This window comes from Corvus kubaryi, unplaced genomic scaffold (genome assembly GCF_017639235.1).
Source record: "Corvus kubaryi isolate FWS band 111438036 unplaced genomic scaffold, C.kubaryi_AGA036_p1.0 65459, whole genome shotgun sequence".
NCBI classification, from domain to species: Eukaryota; Metazoa; Chordata; class Aves; order Passeriformes; family Corvidae; genus Corvus; species Corvus kubaryi.
Genome location: NW_024582017.1, coordinates 37,355 through 56,684, shown reverse-complemented (window position 1 = coordinate 56,684; position 19,330 = coordinate 37,355). Strand labels below are relative to the sequence as shown.

At 35.6% G+C, this 19,330-nt stretch overlaps 1 protein-coding gene across 1 annotated transcript in view; it reads right to left on the bottom strand.

Annotated features, from left to right (window-relative positions):
* Nucleotides 1-19,330, bottom strand: part of LOC121673491 (TBC1 domain family member 5-like) — a 116,022-nt gene that overhangs the window by 78,661 nt on the left and 18,031 nt on the right. Inside the window, exons 6-10 of the mRNA XM_042046826.1 lie at nt 14,937-15,039; nt 8,840-8,928; nt 7,334-7,384; nt 7,171-7,240; nt 1,872-2,044 (exon numbers count right to left, since the gene is read on the bottom strand). Coding sequence (XP_041902760.1) covers nt 1,872-2,044; nt 7,171-7,240; nt 7,334-7,384; nt 8,840-8,928; nt 14,937-15,039 — 486 coding nt within the window. The remainder of the gene's footprint in view (nt 1-1,871; nt 2,045-7,170; nt 7,241-7,333; nt 7,385-8,839; nt 8,929-14,936; nt 15,040-19,330) is intronic.

Genomic DNA, 19,330 nt, shown 5'->3' with positions numbered 1-19,330 from the left:
CTCCTGTCCATATCAAATCAGAAATCAGAGCAGGATATGACCTCACAGGTAACCTACTTTCCTCTTCTGCCAATGCAGACTCTGTCTGTATGATATCATCCATTTCTGAGAGCTTTTCAAAGTCTGTTTTTAAAACATTCTGATGGTTTTTCCTTTGTTAACTTTGATATATTATTTTACAGTCTAACAGCTCCCTGTTAGTAAGGTTTTCCTGATAGTCAGCCTGAAGCTCTCTCTCATAATTCATTCTCTTAACTGTAAATTTCTTTATTCAGATTCGGTTCTATTTATGCCACACCAGACTGCATTGTTCTTCTGTTATTATAATATTATGTTTAGAGCTAAAGTATAATTTTTTCTTCCAATTATTTCTCCTACTGAAAGGCAAAATCTGAAACTGACACTAATACCTACATTACAAATTATTTTTGCCCCAAAATATCTGTTTGCAAATTTCTGAAGTTTAACTTATTTTATTCTCTCTTAGTTTTCATAAGTCTTCATAAATGAAACAATTTATTTTTGTTTTCCTTCATCTTTATAAAGCCTACTTATTCATTACTACCCCTGAAGTTTATTAGGGATGCTTGCTTTCTTTTCCAGACTTGTGAAGATATTAAGAAAATACACGATGCAAAAAATCTTGTAATAGGACAATCTGTCCTCTTTGTACTTTTAATACCTTGAGTTTCCTTGGCTTATTTTTCCTCCCCTGTAGGTAACCCATACCTATAAAATATATTTAAGTAAGTTTTGTAGAATTACATTTATCTTCCTAATATAAGTTATTAATAAGTAGTTCAACTCTTCTCTTGAGAGCATATTACATTGCAGCATTTTTTCATTTTACAGTAACATCAAATTAGACTTTAGTGTTAAGTATTGCAGTATGGCCTAACATTTACACAGTCACCTTTTCCTTCCCTTTCTCTATTTTCTATTGAGTTGTTACAATCCACAATTGCATTTGGAAGTTCACACCTTTACTTTTTTTTTCATTTAAGGCAGAGGCAATCTTACTTTAAATCACTGTAAAAAATAGTTTAAAAAAAAGTGTCTTTTTTCTGTCCCTGCAACTGCACATATGGCTTGACAACTCCTTAAGGAATGATCAAAATGAATCAAATGTCTAGAATTCCAGACAATGAAGGCAAAATTCTTCTTCAAAACCACAGTCAATTCACCATTATTCATGGTTCACACAAATTGCACACTCTGTGTTGACCCAGACTGACTACAGCAGCTATAAATGGTTAGAAATCAGTGCTGCACAAATACATGGATAAGGCCACAACCAAAGCCACATCTGGCCCCAAAAGCCCCCCTGGAATGGGGGTATACAATACACAACCAGCCGAGTGGATATGAAGCAGCTTCATGGGGCTGACTCTGTACACAGGCAATTTATTACACCCTTGCCTTCACTTTTAACATGCCCCTCTGCTCCCCCTGTATTATCAGCACCCAAAACCCCATAACACAATAGGGAAAAGTTCACTGATACTAGACTGGTGATAAAATTAAGTGAATAAACCACTCAATGCTAGCAGTTTTTTGTGTCCTATTATCCCATGTGTTCTTATAGGAGAACTCCAAGTAGACTCTGTACTTGATGCAGTAAGTACAGGAGTCTTCATCATCTTCTCTAATACGTAGCTGAATGGACATTATCTGCACTGGAAATGCCACTGTCACAACTACAACAGTAGGGTGGCATTTCCTATAATGCTGTAAAACAAATAAATTCTAAGAGATAAGTACTTCTTTCTAGTCCTATTCCTCTAATCCAAAATTTAAAGGCAAAAATTTCCTAATACAGTGAAACAAAATCCCCAAGGAATTAAATTAAATAATGCTTTGCAAAGACTTACAGTCCATAAATCTGTGGAGCAATTTCCAGTCGGTTCAGATGCATGTACAGCTCAATATCATGTTTCTTCAGCAGATGATCCTGAATTTGATTTACTTTTGCTACAATAGCTATGGATGGCCCCAAGTCCTGTGGCCTTGCAAAGGGCATAGGTGTTATCATCACGTCTTTCTCCTGTAGATACAGAAAACAGGGTGAATAAAAGAACCCATGAAGCCTTTTTGTCTAAAGGGATTTCGTTTGTTGTAAACACTGGCTTCCAAATAAACTAATTTCTTTTATAGCAGAAGAGGAATCTCAAGTATCCACTTCTGCAGAAGATACTGTGGGATTCCCCTTCCCAGGAGTGCCAAGGAGTGCCCGTCATTCTGCACATCAATTTTTACGTGCATGCTTTACTTTTCATGCTCTGACAAAGTGTTGACAGCTTTATTTTAGCTTTAATATCAGCAGTCTGAGTCAGTCCAGAATAAAGCAGATGAATGGTAACTCAGTAGAGAATACATGCCCTCAGAGGACAATAAATTGCATACCAAATAGGAAGTAACTTACTTTCAAACAATCCTTTCTAAACAGGCTTCCCTTGCTCAGAAAATCTGGTGGCTGCACCTTAAAACCTACACATCTTTGATAATGCATCAGAAACTTTTAAGGGAAAAAAGAAATAGAACAATGAGACAGCAGTTGGTTGGACCTGAGGGCTGTGCAAACTATGCCATGATCTACAACACAACACACATCAAGTGAAAACCAGTGGAGTATTAGCATCCTTGAAAATGGTACTGCTTTAAATTTGTTCTTCTTGCAAAAGAGTTAAATATTGAAAAAGAGACAGAATGCCAGAAAAAATGCAGCAAGTAATGAACTGCACCAAATAGGAAACATGTAAAAAGGAGAATGAGAAATAAAAAAGGAAAAGTCAAAACTATCAAGAGAAAGATAGGGGGACAGGGAAACAGAGAATTAATCTGTTAGGAACATTGTTAAGGTTATAAAACAGGGAAAATTGGAACAGTAAGAAGAGAAGAATTTTGCAATGACTTTGCTACAATCTGTCATCATGACCTCTGACCCAAAAGCTTCAGTTTGAAAAACAGTTGCTGTTTTTCTACACTTTTGCTCACTGTATTAATAGAGAAGCATTATCCAGATCAAAGGGTTAATCATTTCAGGAGACTTCATTGCATTTTACATTGTTAAAATACAAATTCACTTGTTTCAATATCGTGAAAAGAGCATTATTTTTAACAATCAATAACAAAGAAAGTTTGTTTTCATTGTATAAGCTGTTCCCAAGGTAGTTTCCTATGGTTATTTCAAAATCCCATGGTTTAATAATCAAATGGGCAGTGAACATTTAATAATGTCTACCAAAAAGTATCTTTTTTATGTTGATCTTCTTTGCTTGAAGTACCTTTTCTTAATGGTTTGACTTCTGTACTGCAGAAGATATGGTAGGATGTTGAGCAGTGATTTCTATATATTTCTATTTAAGGACCTGATTGATTATAAACTGTATCTTAAAATCTGCTTAATTGTTGCTTTGCTATGGCAGTTGCAGCAAAGGGACTGATCTGTCTATTATAGTGTGGTAATTTAACCATGATATTGTGGTACCAAGACATATTCATTTAAGATACTCTAGCAAATCACTTGAAAAAAGCTCCCTCAGATCGTCAAATAAAGCTCACTGACATGGCATGCATTTATTCAAAATCTTTGCTAGTCTAACAAAAAAAAATTTGAAATAAAACATCTAGTGTCTTAGAGGCTAATAAGCAATGCTGTCACTTAGTTAAATACCAAGGCTCTTCACAGCTGCAGGTACATTGAGAAAGGATATTTCTCCTACTTATTTTTTAAATTATTCTGTTAACTTCTTTCTTACCAAGTTGGGCAGTGTACTTTCTACCCTGAATTTTATTTCTTCACTGTATGGCTATTTCCTATCATTTCAGACCCATTTCACTATTTTCTTGGTCACATGCTAGAATGCAAAATATTGAAAATAGGTATCTACTAATCTTCTTCTATACATAAAACCACTCTTAAAGCATGATATGGTAACATTGCCTTAATGTTAAATGTCATTATATTAATTTTTTTCATAAACATATGAATTTATCTTTGAAACCAATCATAAAAGTCTGTAACTCTATGTATTTGTAGACTGTGCATGTTCTATCATTTGGCATGCATCTGGGGTATGAACTTTATTGTGGTTTATTCAAGTTGACTTTAACTTCAGCTTGACCACTTCATGCATTCATAACTGATGATTCAAAAGACCTGTGTTTTTAAGCTTTTCTTTATTATAGGCATAAAACCTTATATGGAAAGCTCAGCATCAGAATCTCTCTGCTTATTTGAACTTGTAATGTGAAAAGACTAGCTATTACTCAGTTCAGTCTTTACACCATTAGTTGTCTGTGGGTTTCAAGCCATCTTTACAAAATTAGAAGACAGATTATTAAACCCTGGCTCAAGCGTGGAAAGATTGTGAATATCAAAACTAATGCAAGCTTCCTCTGTGCCAAAATTGGAGTTATTTGCCACTTGCAGCATTTGTGCACCTTGGCATAATGCAGCACTGACACATTGCTGACTGTCAGACTGACTGACTATCAAACATGGCTAAGTGCATCCAATAGTACGTGCTGGCTTGCCATTTCTAAAAGCACGAGATAAGTAAATGGTATCCATCAAAATACAGTTTATCAGCATCTCAGAAATTAACCCTATTAACAGAAATCTTCAAGGCATGACAGAATCTGTGAGGAAGCAGCTGCAGCCAGTAACAAAGCCTTGCCTGTCCATGCCTCCTGATTCCGTCTACTCCACCAAGAAGCTTGGTGGATGACTAGAGCACAACAAAGTCATGTCTGTTGTCTCCTCTCATGCAATTTGGTTGAGAAAATGACAATACCTCTAGTCAGCTGAAATTGCTCCAAAAATTACATAGCTGGTGTGAAACAAACAGCCCAAACAGAAAGATGCTCAAATAAGCTAATAAAACCAAGCCGCCAAAATGTTTAACTAGGAATGACTCACAGTGCCTGTGCCTAAAGCCAAGTGGCCAACCAATACTGTGCTCCTGCTCATACTCACTATATAATTATTTGCCATGTGAGAGAAAATACCCATTTTCTTTTTGTCAGCTTTTAATTCTTGCAAAAATATTTGAGTGCATGTGTTTAGTCATCTATTACTAACATGAAATACAAATGGTCAATCCTAAAAGGATGTGCTTCACAACAAAAAGACAAAATGAGGGATGGCTCAGAATGTGCTATTTGTTTATAGGAGAGCACCAGATTCACCCCTAAAAGCAGTTTAAATATGAATACCAGTGAAATGCCGCTGAAAACTTAAGCTAAATATTAGGAAGAGTCACCAAGTTCTGTCACAAAACATTACGTACCACAACATGAACTGGCATGGCTGGTAGTCGATACTAATACAACTTATATATTCATGCATTTAGGAAACAAATGCTACAGCAGGAAAGAGAGGCTAGGACATAGTACAAGTATGAACTGCAGACAGATTTCTCTCATTAACCACTAGGGAATGGAGTAGCTGGAGCAGCTCCTCTAATGGCAATTGGGAGTAATGGAAACAACTGTTAGAGGCTGTAAAATGTAACACGTCTCTCAGAGCACATGCTTTCATTGCTTCCTTTGTGAAGATTCACACTTTATTATGTAGCTAACCCTCAAAGTCATGACTGTAAAAGGCATATGTACAAGAAAGGATTATTAAAGATTATACATGTTTGCAAAGAACAAGAACAAACAACTAGATATTAATCCATTCTCTTTGCATTGTTAATTTTTTATGCCATGAAAGGACTGGAAAGGGCAATGTAAGCTTTTACCTTCTACCCAAGTACTGCAAGTCTGTAAGCAGACCTAGTTATTTCCTGGAATAACATTCAGTCTCAGACTTTACCACCTCTGTCACAGAAATTGGAACAAATACATTTGAATACACTGAATTTTGAAAAGCTACACTCAGAGAAACATATCTCACAGCCTTGTTATTGAAATAAAAGTGCCAATGTAGTAAAATTTGTATCTCATATGCTTTATCCCTAGCTACTGAAATTATACAAAAATCCAAGTAATTTTTAACTGTAGATAACTTAGGCCAAGATGTCAATGCTCCATATCTGATAAAATATATAATACTTTAAATACTTAAAGAAAATAGATGCTTTTAAATGAGTCTTGGGTGAACAACTTTTTCTTCATTAGACTGACAAAACCACCATTCAAACTAGTACTCCCTAATTACAGTTTGCAACTATAGGTTTTGGTGCACACATATGGACATCCAGAACCAACCAAATTCTCATTAATTTTTTGTTAACTCTAGATATTGTCCCCATGGTCTATGCAAAAAATGCTGGAGTGAATCAAGATGAAACTAAGTTTGGAGGCCAACTCTTTTAGGATATAATACACTGAAAGTCTCAGCAATACCCATAATACCATTAATAATATTTTGCTAGAGCCTCCATACATACCCTCCATCACACAAATAAAAAAAGGGAAACTTAAAGATGGAAAGAGAAAGGAAAAGAAATAGTCAAAGGAAATCTTGAGCAACTGACTGAGAGAACTGTTCTTCCTGCCATGCACGATTTAGGCAAGGTCTCTAGAAGGTCCTTGCAAAGGAGAGTTCTGCAGAACTAAACTCAGGACACTGCAAAAGCTTTATGAAAGCAGCAACATACTAAATTCAGTGGTGTCCGTACAGATACACAAGAGATCTGAAGGCACAGACATTCCCTCTGTTTGAATATCCTGAGGTTATGAGGAAAAAAATGAACAAAATGGAGTGATTATGCCAGGGAAAGATACACCCTGACCTTTGATAGATAGTCTATGGTTAAAGTTTCAGTTTCACAGCAAATTGTCTGTATTGTAAACAGCTGAAAATAATTCAAAGCTTAATACTTTACCTACAGACTTTTATTTAACATGACATTTGCACAGGTTTTGGACACAGAAGTGCCTATGACAGGCAGTCTTTCAAATGCTATGCAAGAACATCACTTATATACAGAAAAATCTGTGCTTGCACACTTGGCTTTTGATTATCAAGTGATCTTTCAACAGATAGGAGGACACTCCACAAGTGCTTCTGACCAGATTCTGAAGAACCTTTAAAGATTGTAAACTTGTTTGAGACTGCTTTAACCAAGTTAATAGATGTCTAATTAGCTTTAAGTAACATGAATCATATTAAAATCACATTTGCTTAAAAACACAAGTAGATTTTAAAGCAATATTTACCTTCTGACTGTCATGTTCAAAAGTTGAAAACCAGTGCTCTGCTGTTTTCATAAGACGTGTGAACATCGCACTGAAAGGGAACAACCCAGAAACTTGGTGTTAAATAATGGTGTCAATTACAAATAAGAGCAAATTAAATGTAAAGAAACTTGTTAAAACTTACTAGGCATCATGTTCCAGATATTCAGGATTCAAAAGAACTTTCATTTCCTCGCTGAAAAAGGCAACAGTGAACAATCCAAATGTGAATGTTTATTTTTGGTCAGCGTTCTGCATGTACTATTATGTATTTATAAGCCAAGTTTCATATAAAGTGCAAATGAGAAAACTAGCCTTTTTAATTAAAAAGAGCAACTCCATTGAACAAATGAAGTCTTTCCTTTTTATAAAGATCAAAAACAAATTAGCTGCCTTGTCTGTACTACAATGAAGTAACCATCTAATTATTCCAAATAACAAATTACTGAATGTCACAATGTATTATTTGAATATGCTTGATCTAGAATAATTGATTGCTGCACAATCTATCACTGTTTGTCCCAAACAAAAAAAAAAAAAAAAAAAAATGGTTACTGGTCAAATATGCAGTATCAAAACATTAATTTATTTTGTTTTAATAGCCTGTATTTTTATTGTACTTTAACAGCAATTAATCAGTGACAGCACCTCTTTTCCATCTACTTTGCTGCTTAGCTCTACTTTTTCAGTGGGGATGGAACAGAATGCTGTACATAACACATGGTTATTTTAAGTTACTTAGCACTGAAGAGCATCTTCTAGGTCATTTTAGGATATCTAAGGACAGACATTGAATAAAAACACACACTTGTAAATAATCATCTTAACGCTTAACCACCTTTGGGCAGTCACATGGAGAGGTACCTACAGAGGTTATATTATATTGCACACACAATTAAATTGGTTTTTATTCACAGATGGACTCCAGAACAGAGTGAAAAAAAACCAAATGGAATGTCCTAAATATCACAAGAATGAAACTAATTTATTTATTTTTTTTAATAAAAACAAAAGCCTTACATATGGGGCAAGAATAAAAGCAGACAATCATGTGTGATGACATATTTTATATGTATGAATATGACTGCGTGCATACACACATAAACACTTTTGAAAGAAATGGAGGCTCAATAGCTTAACATAATGTTACTACAAAGGCAAAGAATAGTTGGATATCGCAGCTACAACACTGCAGGTGATGAAAGAAATACCAATCTCAACAATTTGTCTTCACTGGTTATTTCCCCTTTTAAGATATGAGGAAAGAGCGTTGGTGGTAAGATGTCTACTCTGTGAGTGTAGCTCACTAATCTGTCTCCTCTCAGCAATGACAAAACCGAAACCACTTCTGGCAATAAGGATGAGGTGGAACTGCAGGTAGGTATGTAAGCTTTTAGATCACAGTTTCCCTTAGGTTTCTTGTCTCCCCATTTTTTCACAAGCCAATGTCTGTGAAGGGGCCAATCTCAGAAGCTGTAATAGGAAAGACGAAATAAGGATATTCCCATCAAAGCACAAGGATGAAATGATGTCTGATATTAATTTATGAAGTATAAACAAAGAATTATGGAACAAATATTTTTAAGTTATAGTTCAGCCAACTTATTTTTTGAAGAAAATGGATTTTATACAAATAAGATGCAATGCTTGCCTTGGTTGTGCAGCTTCACTGGCATGTGAAAAAGCCTGGTGGTCACAATGTAGGATAAAGACAATGGGAGCCAGAAGTTCATGCATGCCCTAAATAGAAATGGAAAAGCAAAAGTATATTTAGGTTTTCCAGTCATATAATAGTTAGTTCCTAATGCACAGCATAAGGCAGACAGCAATATTAGGTGCAGACTAACTAAAAGCATGAACATTCATTCACATTCTTAACAGAACAGTTTCATAATCAATGGCTTTTATCTTAAATCCTGATTAAATCCAAGTGTTTATTCCTCTATAATATACAGAAACAAGTTAGTCTCCCTTTTTCTAACACAACACACAACAAATTGGCAATGGTAGGCAACCCTGCACCTGGCAGTTTACTTCAAGATCTATGTTCATAAATATGAATTTTATTTATGATAATTATAATAATGATCTACAGTACAGAGATGTGCAATAGGGAAAAATTACAAAATGTAAAATTATTTTGTATTTTATAATGTTCCAAAACTGTAGACAAAAGTGTAACAGTAGGCTCCAAAGGAGACAAGAGTAGCTATTTGGGAAAGAAAACGAAACTTGCATTTCTAAGGACATGAAAATTAAAATACGTTTTTGGGTTTTTTGGTTTTCTTTCTTTTAAGTTGTTATGTCAACAGTCAAAATAAACTCATTAAACACAATGCATAGAAGACCTGCTACTGTTCCACTGCAGAGTACTACTTACATATGCAATCTACATTAAGATACAGAAAAAATATAGGAATATGCAGAAATCAGAACAAAAAAAAAATGGGTGGGCAGTTGAGGACTTGGGCCAGCATTAGAAGCATGTCTGGGCCACCCAGGAGCGTTGGGATCCCAGTGTTGGGACTAGGACATCAGGGAGGAGCTACGCAGGCTCCAGGCTGGGGCAGGGGTCAGCCATACAAACGAAGGGAGGGAAGCCCTTTGGTGATGGAAGGAATGTGGGAAGAAGGATTGAGATCTGTCTGTCTCTGGACACAAGATCACTCTAAGGGGACGGCATTCCTGACCTCTGCCCAAAACCATCCATTACAGCTGGGGCTTGGTGCCAAGTCCCCAGGCTACCCCTGCTGGGACTGGCTCTGGATGGAGTCCTTACCCAGCTGTAGGAGGAAGAACCTGCTGCCAGCAGTGCTCCAGTTCAAGGGTGCAACTATTTCATCAAGTGTAGCCTCAGTCCTGACTCCAGGTGAGTGCTCTGGGCACGCATGGGTTCCAGGAAGACTATCTCATCTATCCTGCTGCAGAAGGAGCACTGTGGCTGGTTCATCAAGCTCAACAGCATTTCGGGTTGCTGTCAGGAGTCAGATGATGGGTCCCCTGATAGGAGATGTTCTACTTTTAATGGCTGCAGTTCCAAGCCAGGAAGCCTCTGCACTTGCTTTTCCAGCCCTTTCAGTGATGGACAGATGTGAACACTGGAAGTGTTACATGCTTGTAAGCGACCTTGCTGCTTTGCTAGTGTATCAGTTGATATTCCATACAAGAGTATTCAGCACCAGGAAGTTAGCTTATCAGCTTCATATGTACTGAGCAGATCCACTAACTACTAAAAACCTTGAACTTTTATTGGAAATAATGGGCATTTTCCTTAAGTGGTATGAACTGACCCAAGAGGCAGATGTGGAAGCCCTCTCTACATCATTAACTATCTTGAGTATGCTTGGCATAGCTTTTGACAATTTTGACAAAAGTTGTTAGAGTGGGGATGCTGTAACACGTGTATCAAACAACGAGGCCCGTGGAAAAGAAATATATATGGACCGATTCTCGATAGATATTTCAGAGATGTTTATTTCTCCAGCCGCATGGCCGGGGATCTGCCGAGGAACTGCTGCAATCACGGGACCCGAGGGTCCTTGCCCAGGCAGGGGAACACAAAACAACCAATGGGGAACGAGGCTGACCAGGGTCTAGGGAAACCCCGTGTCTGTGCCCTCAGGGCCCCTCTCCCAGGACCACATGGCAGGGGGAAGGGACCCTGACAAAAAGTTTTCACGATCTCTCTGTGTGCTATCAACTGAAATCCTAGGAAATTTAATTTTAATTTCCTAAGGACTGAGATGACTGTTATAGCCTCAATGGCGGGCTGAAGTTTGGATGTTTTCTTTCCCTTCCTATTTCTGAACCTCTAGGGACTACTTTGAAAGATGAAGTCCAAAGAAAAATTCAGTTAGGAAAACCAAAACCCAAATACAGCCATTTTATTTCAGAAGCTGATGTAAAACACCACAAACAGGTTAGATTACAAATTGTCAAGTTTTGATTTCTTAAAATACTATGGTCATGTCAAAGGAGAAAGGTCCAGGATTAGACAATATATAAGTGGCAAAAATATTTAAATAACCAGGGTTGTACTTCCACACACAGAGCCCTCGGTTAATTAACAGTTCCACAAACAGTTCCACGTCTAATCTTTTATTCGCCCTGATATACTAAACATGAAATAAGAGAAATGGAAATGCCAAAAAACTTGACTATCTAAAAAAACTACCAACTAAGCTGCAAACATATAAGCGGAAGAAAAAGAAAGAGGACATAAAATAAGAATTAGTTATAAAAGATAAAAGCACATCACACATTCTTCCAACATAATAATATATCAACTCTATAATAAAATAGAATCATAATGTGGCTGCCCACATATAACAAAACCAAAACAAACAGATGATGAAATATCAGGATTTCAAAAAGATACCTCTGATCTTTCAGTTACAAGAGTACTTCAAATGTTTAGAGATTTTTAGCTTGGCAAGAAGTGTAATATGCATACACATATTTTTTCAATGCTACAGTTTACTAAAACTCTTTAGTGCTAATAAATAAGTTGACAGAGCTCAGATAATTTTATGACACTTCCCAGCTACAACAAAATATTGATTCCATAATACAGTCTATGGTTTAGAAAGAAAACCAGAATTATAGCCTTTTTACAAAGACAAGTGAATCAATGCATTTCAAAATTATACTGACTTCTCTAAGGGCAATCAAATCATGAACCAACAATAGCTAGCCTAGTGATTTAGCTTAATTTTCACTATTTCTTTTCAGTGTAACTAGGACCAGAACTTTGTCACCACTCTTACAGAAGAACTCTAAGAGTAGCTTTTACATATTCTTAAGTACAATACACTATTCTCTTTAGATTTTATATTTGTAGCTGTTATTTAAAAATGCAGTGATCCCAGAGAAGATTCTGCCTTTAAAATCTGTAATACAGCTCCACGACATTCTACTTCATTTGACTAGGGATAGAAATACATTTTTCCTTATCAAATAAAATGTTCCTTCAGGCTGGCCAAAAAACCCCCAGAAACCGTACTACAAAGATAGCTTTCATGCATATATGCATATTAAACAAACATTATTGATTGCTTCTTGTAAGACTATATGCTGATGCTATGTAATAGTTTCAATAGAATGTTTTAAGTATGCAAATTGTCAAGGAACTATAATTTTTCCAAATATTTTGGAAGATAACATCGGGTAGGGACAGATGCTGACAGACAGAAATATCAGTCTCCATTCATTGGCCAAGTTTTATAATTACAATGGCAATTGTATCTTTTGTATATGGTCATACAAATGAGACAGAGGAATTCTCATGGACGACAACAGAACCAGTCCCCATGATGGAAACTGCAAATGAAGACAAGCTCCTTAATCTGGGCTTTGTATTCAGGTCACTGTGGAGACAACAACTTGGAGATGATCTGTTATCAATGAATAAATGGAAACCTTCATTATTTTCTCAAAAATATGCTAGGCTTTGCTGTAGTGGAAATTTTCATGGGAATTGGGGCTTGAGTCTGGTAAAAACACTACATCAGGGAGACTGACTTCTAGATAGGTATTTGATAAAAGAAGGAAAAAACATATCCTGTTGCTACCAAAGGCTATTTTTTTCAGCTAATTCAGAGAAGGGTAATGGTGGACATGAAAAAATGTTATCTAGAAAGAGAGGAGCATGGGGACAAAAAAGGAGGATCTTATTAATAAGCTAAAAGGAGCATTATTGTTTAAAAAAACCAACCAGACAAACCTACCCTTTTAAAATGAGGTAAGAAAAACACAAAGCTCCTAATAAAAGTAACACATGTCCACAACAAGAGAGGAAAACCACAATCATTTGCTATTTGGCACAGCACCACAAGACTTGGGTGATATACTAAACACAGTTCAGAGAGGTTAAATCAACAGTTTTTCATGATCCAAATTCACTTAATTTTCTGCACTTCCTCTCCCCTTTTTCCTGTAGCAATCCCTTCCTGGAACTACCACACTACTGATGCACACCAGTTGAAAACAGAGGTAAAGAAGTTTTCTTTGTCAACAGCCTGTAGGCTCACAAAATTGAACCTGTTCTTTTATCCGCCTATGTTCATTTAGCCCACCAAGCAGTCTTTATTAAAGCTGAGGCATCAGGCAGTCAAAGTTCATTAATACCATTTATATAATCTCTGCAGTTTCAATTAACTCAGCAAGACATTCTACTACATGATAACAGTCTCATTAATTCAATAAAATCCCATAACTATTAACAATATGGTCTATGTTAAACGGGGTGTCACCTAGTAGAAAATAATAGCTTTAACAGCTTGTGATGAAACGCAGCACTTTTTTTTCTTTTTAAATTTGATCTGGCTAAATATTCCATCCCTATATAGAAAGGTATTATTTCTTGGTAAGGAATCAAGAGGATTTTAAATATGAGCAGAGGGTAATTAAGTCCTTTTAAGTCATATCAAAGAGTAAAATAATACTTCTTGTTCAATAAATGATAGACTAAATTAGCTAGAATGTGTTCTTCCATTTTCCCATCATCAGTCCTCTGGCCTATATTCACTAGAAAGAGGAGACTGAATACTGCAAAGCATTTTTTTAAGCAGTGCCCTTCAAAATACAGCTCCTAGATCTCATTTTTATTGTCCTTATGCAAGACCATTCCTTGCTCACTGTCTGTCAAACATGAAAAATAACCAGTTGATAGATGTTTCATATGTTTGATAACTATATAGTCCATTTTTTATATAATCTCTAAGAAATTCTTCAGAAGTAACTGTTCCTTCAGCTCACATGTTCTTTGTTTCTATGAAATAACCCTATTCCCTGGCTTGAGGACAGGGTGATCACAGACTATGTCTGAAAGCATAGATTGTTTTATAAAAATCTTCACATTTACTGAATCTCTGTATTTTTGTCTTAACAAATTTCCTATCTACCTGAAGTTGGCTCCTCTACAGTTTATCCTTTGTCCATGCACACAAAGTATCCCTGAGTTTGTCAATCTCTACTCAGCCTACAGATAATTGTGTGAAGAAACAAATACAAATACACTTGGGTTGATACTCTGCATATTAGTCTTGCTATATGAATACAGTATAGTGTTTATAGTTACTTCAAAACCTTCAGAACAAATGTGAAATAAATTAAGTTACTAACTCTGTGGATACAGACTTAGTGCTACTTAGGCCTTCTTTACCATTTTATCAAAAATGGTTTGAGCAGACTCTCCTTTAAGTAACCCTGTAAGTAGTATTTTGTAGCACCCTTATCCTTCACTCAGGATTTTGTCAGCTGTACTTGGGTGCTACAAGGTTAGATAAAGATCTATTTGCTAACATACTGCATGGCTTTAGCACTTCGGGGAAGAACTTAAAATATTACATAAAACTTAAAATAGTAAACTTTGTCTAAATTTCAGAAGTCACTATTTATGCCTTTTGTTTATTCAGTAGCATTTAAAATCCTGTGGCATACTTTCTTTCTTTACCTAAGCAGAGAAAGCCTTTCTTTGGTTTTTTTCTTTCTTAACCAATGACAAAGATGTTTATAAAGAAATTTGAAGTTAGAAAACTTAGCAGCCTTAAAGAAAACAATTTGAGGTACTGTGTTATGAGGAAAAAGCATATGTTATTCAATGAACTTACTTACCAACCAGCTGACAAGCAGCTCTTTGATTACTTCAGCATTATGATACAACTTCAGATACAACAGAGGTACATTATTGTCAAACCATATAGAAAATGTTGAGTCAATGAATGCCACCTGTACAGTATTTTCATTACCTGTTTATAAAGCAACTGCTCATTTTCTCTGGCATAGCAGAACAGAACATCTGTAAGAATTTTCCTTACGTTCTCTTGCTGGAAATACTGCATTTCAGGAAAGCTGAAAATGAAGCAATACAGCAAAAGTAAACAACAGAGTGTGCAGAATGCCAGTTGCTGGTCTTCTAGAAGAGGTTTTAGGTAAGAGCCTCTCCCTTGTCTGCTTTCCCACTGCTCTGTGAATTGTGGGTGCTACTAGAGTAAAATACTTCTAAAGATTTATTACATTTGTTTTGCAACCGAAATTATAAACCATGTTCTTTAATATATACCAGTCTGCTACACAGGTATGATGATATCACAGTTATATTTAAATAACTAATCCCTTTTAATCTCATTAAAGCTAGAGATCTGAAAGAATGAAATACAATGGAAGAAATGGAAGAATGGATGAGAATATGTCAGAAGATGCATATACACAAAGGTTCAATATTCCTTTAATATTTGAAAGAATATTATCATTTGATGACAAGATTATTTAATTATCTCATAATTGACATGAAAACCAGTATCCTAAAATCTAGTATTTCTTACTGGTATCTGTTGCAATATAACACACTTAGACATTTCACTGTCTTTAACAGCTGTTGCAAATAAACTTTACAATTACAAAATAATCTGGCTGGGCAAATATCCTAAGTGAACCAGAATGAAGTGGATCTTGTGTGAGAATAAAGAAAAAAAGCTTCTGGGAAAATCCTGTTATATGCATACCGAAAATGTAAATATTTCCAGTCTGTAACTACTCTGAAGCAACTCTCACCTGTGCTTCCTGCTCCTTGACTAATGGAGGGACAAAATAGAGTGGTTATGCAGGATGTATTGTAATTTAAAATTACAGTAAGTGCACAAACAAAGGTGCTTTCATTGTTACTGAAGAAATAACTATCTGGAAAAAAATGTTTCATAAAGCAAACATCCCAAACCACATTGCTCCACAGTTATACAGAGCAATAACTAATAAAATCTGAAAAGGCAGAATACTAAAAAGAAAGGAAATGGTAAAGTTGGACAAAGCAAAACAGAAGAATACTTAAAAAAGACGACAACTGTAGGCCTCAGGCTAGACAGATGAAAAAAAGGTTGTAGTATTGTCAGTTTTAAAATTAAATCACATGGTTTGAAATAAGATTTCTTCAAACAAATTTCCCAGGTCTGAGCTACAATGCTATACTCCAGACCAGTTGTATTTAAGGATGTTGTAAAGCCTGTCACAGAGCAACAATATAGGAAATCATAATAAATTACTTCAGATAAGACTATTAATGTTGATAATCACTGTGGTCATCTCACAGAGGTGATGACAGGCAAGCACAGAAACAGAACTAATTAAGGCTAGAAAGGTGCTTTGAAATCCTTGGATGAAGGAGCTGAATAAAGAGCCAAGGCAGAGAAGACACCGTGCCTTGAACACAGTAATGCTGAAGTCCTGAGAGAGGCACTGGGATGAGAGGTGTAATATTTTCCTGGCACCTGGTGGAGGTAATGGTAAACCAACATTTGGAAACTTGTATGAACTTGTACTAATCACATTACTGTAAAGGAAGGACACAGCTGAGACCAAAAGTGCATTACAGCAGATGGCAATTGACATAATTTAGGGGTTTGAAGAGATTATTTCTGAAGGACTGTTATTCAGGCCTGCCCTATGAAGTTTAGGAAGAGAAGACTAACATAGAAAACTCAAAAATACACAGAGATATCTGTGAGGATCGAGTAATACCAGAGATTGTGACGGAATGGATAATAATGAACTCAGGAATAAGCTGGCTGAAGTATTAATTATAGTAAATGTAAATAGAAGAGATCATGAGGGAACTATCAGTTCAGGATGGATTTTTGTGGAAAATGTCACTTTATGATTAAAGCTCTGTTTTAAAGAAATACAGTATCCTCAAATCAGCAAGGTAAGAATGCTTTTCATGAATATGAGAATATTACATTTAATTACATCTCTGAGAAAGCCTGCATAAGGACATGGGAATTTTCCTAGACTGTTTTATCACAACTCTACAATTAGTAAATAATGGTGCATTCAGGTCCCTGCTTTCTAGAAGTGAAGACCAGCGTGAGTCAGATACAACTTTCTAAAATAGTCCTTCAGCTGATTTAGGGGCCCCTACACCAGAGGCAGCCAGAATTTGACATGGAAGTTTGAAGAAACAGGCTGGCAAACAAAGGATGCACAAAACAAATTTGGTGGCAGACAGAAATGAGGATCATAATCAATGGATTGCTGTTTCTTTCCATCTCTTCCACATACTTAGGAAGAATGTAGCTGTCCAATTGCTTCTCCACTGCCTTTTTTATGTTGGCAATTAGCTTTTTCTTATTTGCGGGATGGAAAGTTTGGAACCTCAGCACCCACCACTACTCACCTTCACACACCTTCTACCATCCTAAACTGTGATTGTAACTCCTGAAGCAGAAACTAAGTAGTCCAATATATAAAAGTACTACTACAAAAGAGAAGAAATCCACTTGATTAGTCTATGAGGAATGCCCCCTAAGCATTTTGGTTTCCTAAAATACTGGAGGTAGAAAGAGGGTCATGAAATCTAGCCATTTGCAACCCTAGATGTCCATTCTGATGCCAAAAAGTACCTGGTATTTTGATTTGAGTTAAATGCTCTTGCATCTGCCAATCTGCTGATTTCTATTCCTGCAGATTATTGTTAAAAATTTTTAAAAAAGAGTTGGGACTAACTTAATATCCTTTCCTACTTGTACATATTGGAAGCTGTAATTCTTATGCAACAGGCTGAAAATTGTATGTAGACATTATGGATTTTATTTCTCTCACCTGACTTTAGGAAACTAAAGTTTTGTTAGGCACTGGTGAGCTAGAAGCCTTTTATAATTATTGAAGAAAACCGTACCTCTCTACAGTGGGATTCATCAGACAAAAACTAGATTTATACTTTAGGAAGAGATGATTCATGTCCTAGAATTCTACAGGTACACAGACTCTAAAGCATGATTAACCCAGCTGTGAGTGTCTAGACTTAACAGACCTAATTATTAGGTGAGATAAAGATTCTCAAAATGCATAGGAACAAACACTCACACATGAACAAACTTTATTCCACTTGCCTTTAGATAGCAAAGTCCTGCAGTTTAAACCAATTTAAACCAATACCAATTTTAGGAGCCTAATTCTAGCCCCTTTTCCTGTTTATTATTACTACACTTCAGGGAATTCTAACAAAAGCATTATAGAGTAATTTTTTCACTGATTTGATAGCTGGAACTCTGGTTCGCTACTCTATGTGCAGTTAGCATCACTCTCTACAGCATTATTTACTTGATACTGTGGGATGATGGAGGACTGACCTAGATGACAAAGCCTATAAAAACATTCATTAAATAAGAAACAGCAACTAGAAATTAATGATTATGGTAATTGAATATAATAATTATTTTAACCTTTAATAAAAAGCATTGTAAATTAATGATGAATTTTAAACTTTTAAAATTCTAACTCCAGGGATTTATTTAAAGAATGGAAATGAAAAGAGAGGGTTTTTACATTCTAAAGCCACAGAATGTAGAACTTACTGCTTCTTAAAATAATGATAGTTTACAAATAGATACATATCTATATGTAAAAATGCATACTGTGTGTTATAATCAGACAAACAAGCATACATACAAAATGCCTGTAGTTTATCAAATATATTCATGTCACTGATAAATTTTGCTTCTTCATTGCTTGACTTATTTTGCTATTGATGACACAATGTATACCACTATTGTTTCAAGTAGACATTATTTTGTATAAATGCATAAATGAAAATTTCTTTACTCACTATTACTGATATTAGTGAATACTACTCTGCCATTTGCCACAGTGAGAGCCTCGACTTTGTGTGTGTATACATATATATTTAAGTAATAGTCTTACATCCACCATAACCTTCATACAACTTTTCAGTCTCCAATTATAGTTTAGATGCATATATATTTTAATCTTAGTACATCCTGAACTGCTTCCTTTAACAAACAAAAAATACCATCTGTTGTGAGAATGCACATGAAAGTATACTCAGACTTTAATTATACATCTCATGGCAAAATACATTCAAGAATGGGTCTAGGGACGGACATGTAAAATATTTGAAAACCAGACTGCAATGATTTCTTCTGCATGACTTGGCTCCTGTAAATGAAAATGTGTAAGCTTGGGATTTGTAAAATCTATGACTATCATCACTTTTTTCAAGTTATAAGGACAAAAATTTGCAATATAGTAAAATTTCACCTGGTAGCAAACCAGTAGTTGAATTTAATTACATTTACGCATCACTCAATGCTTGCACTCTGAAAAAAAGTATTTTCAGGAACTGAGTGTT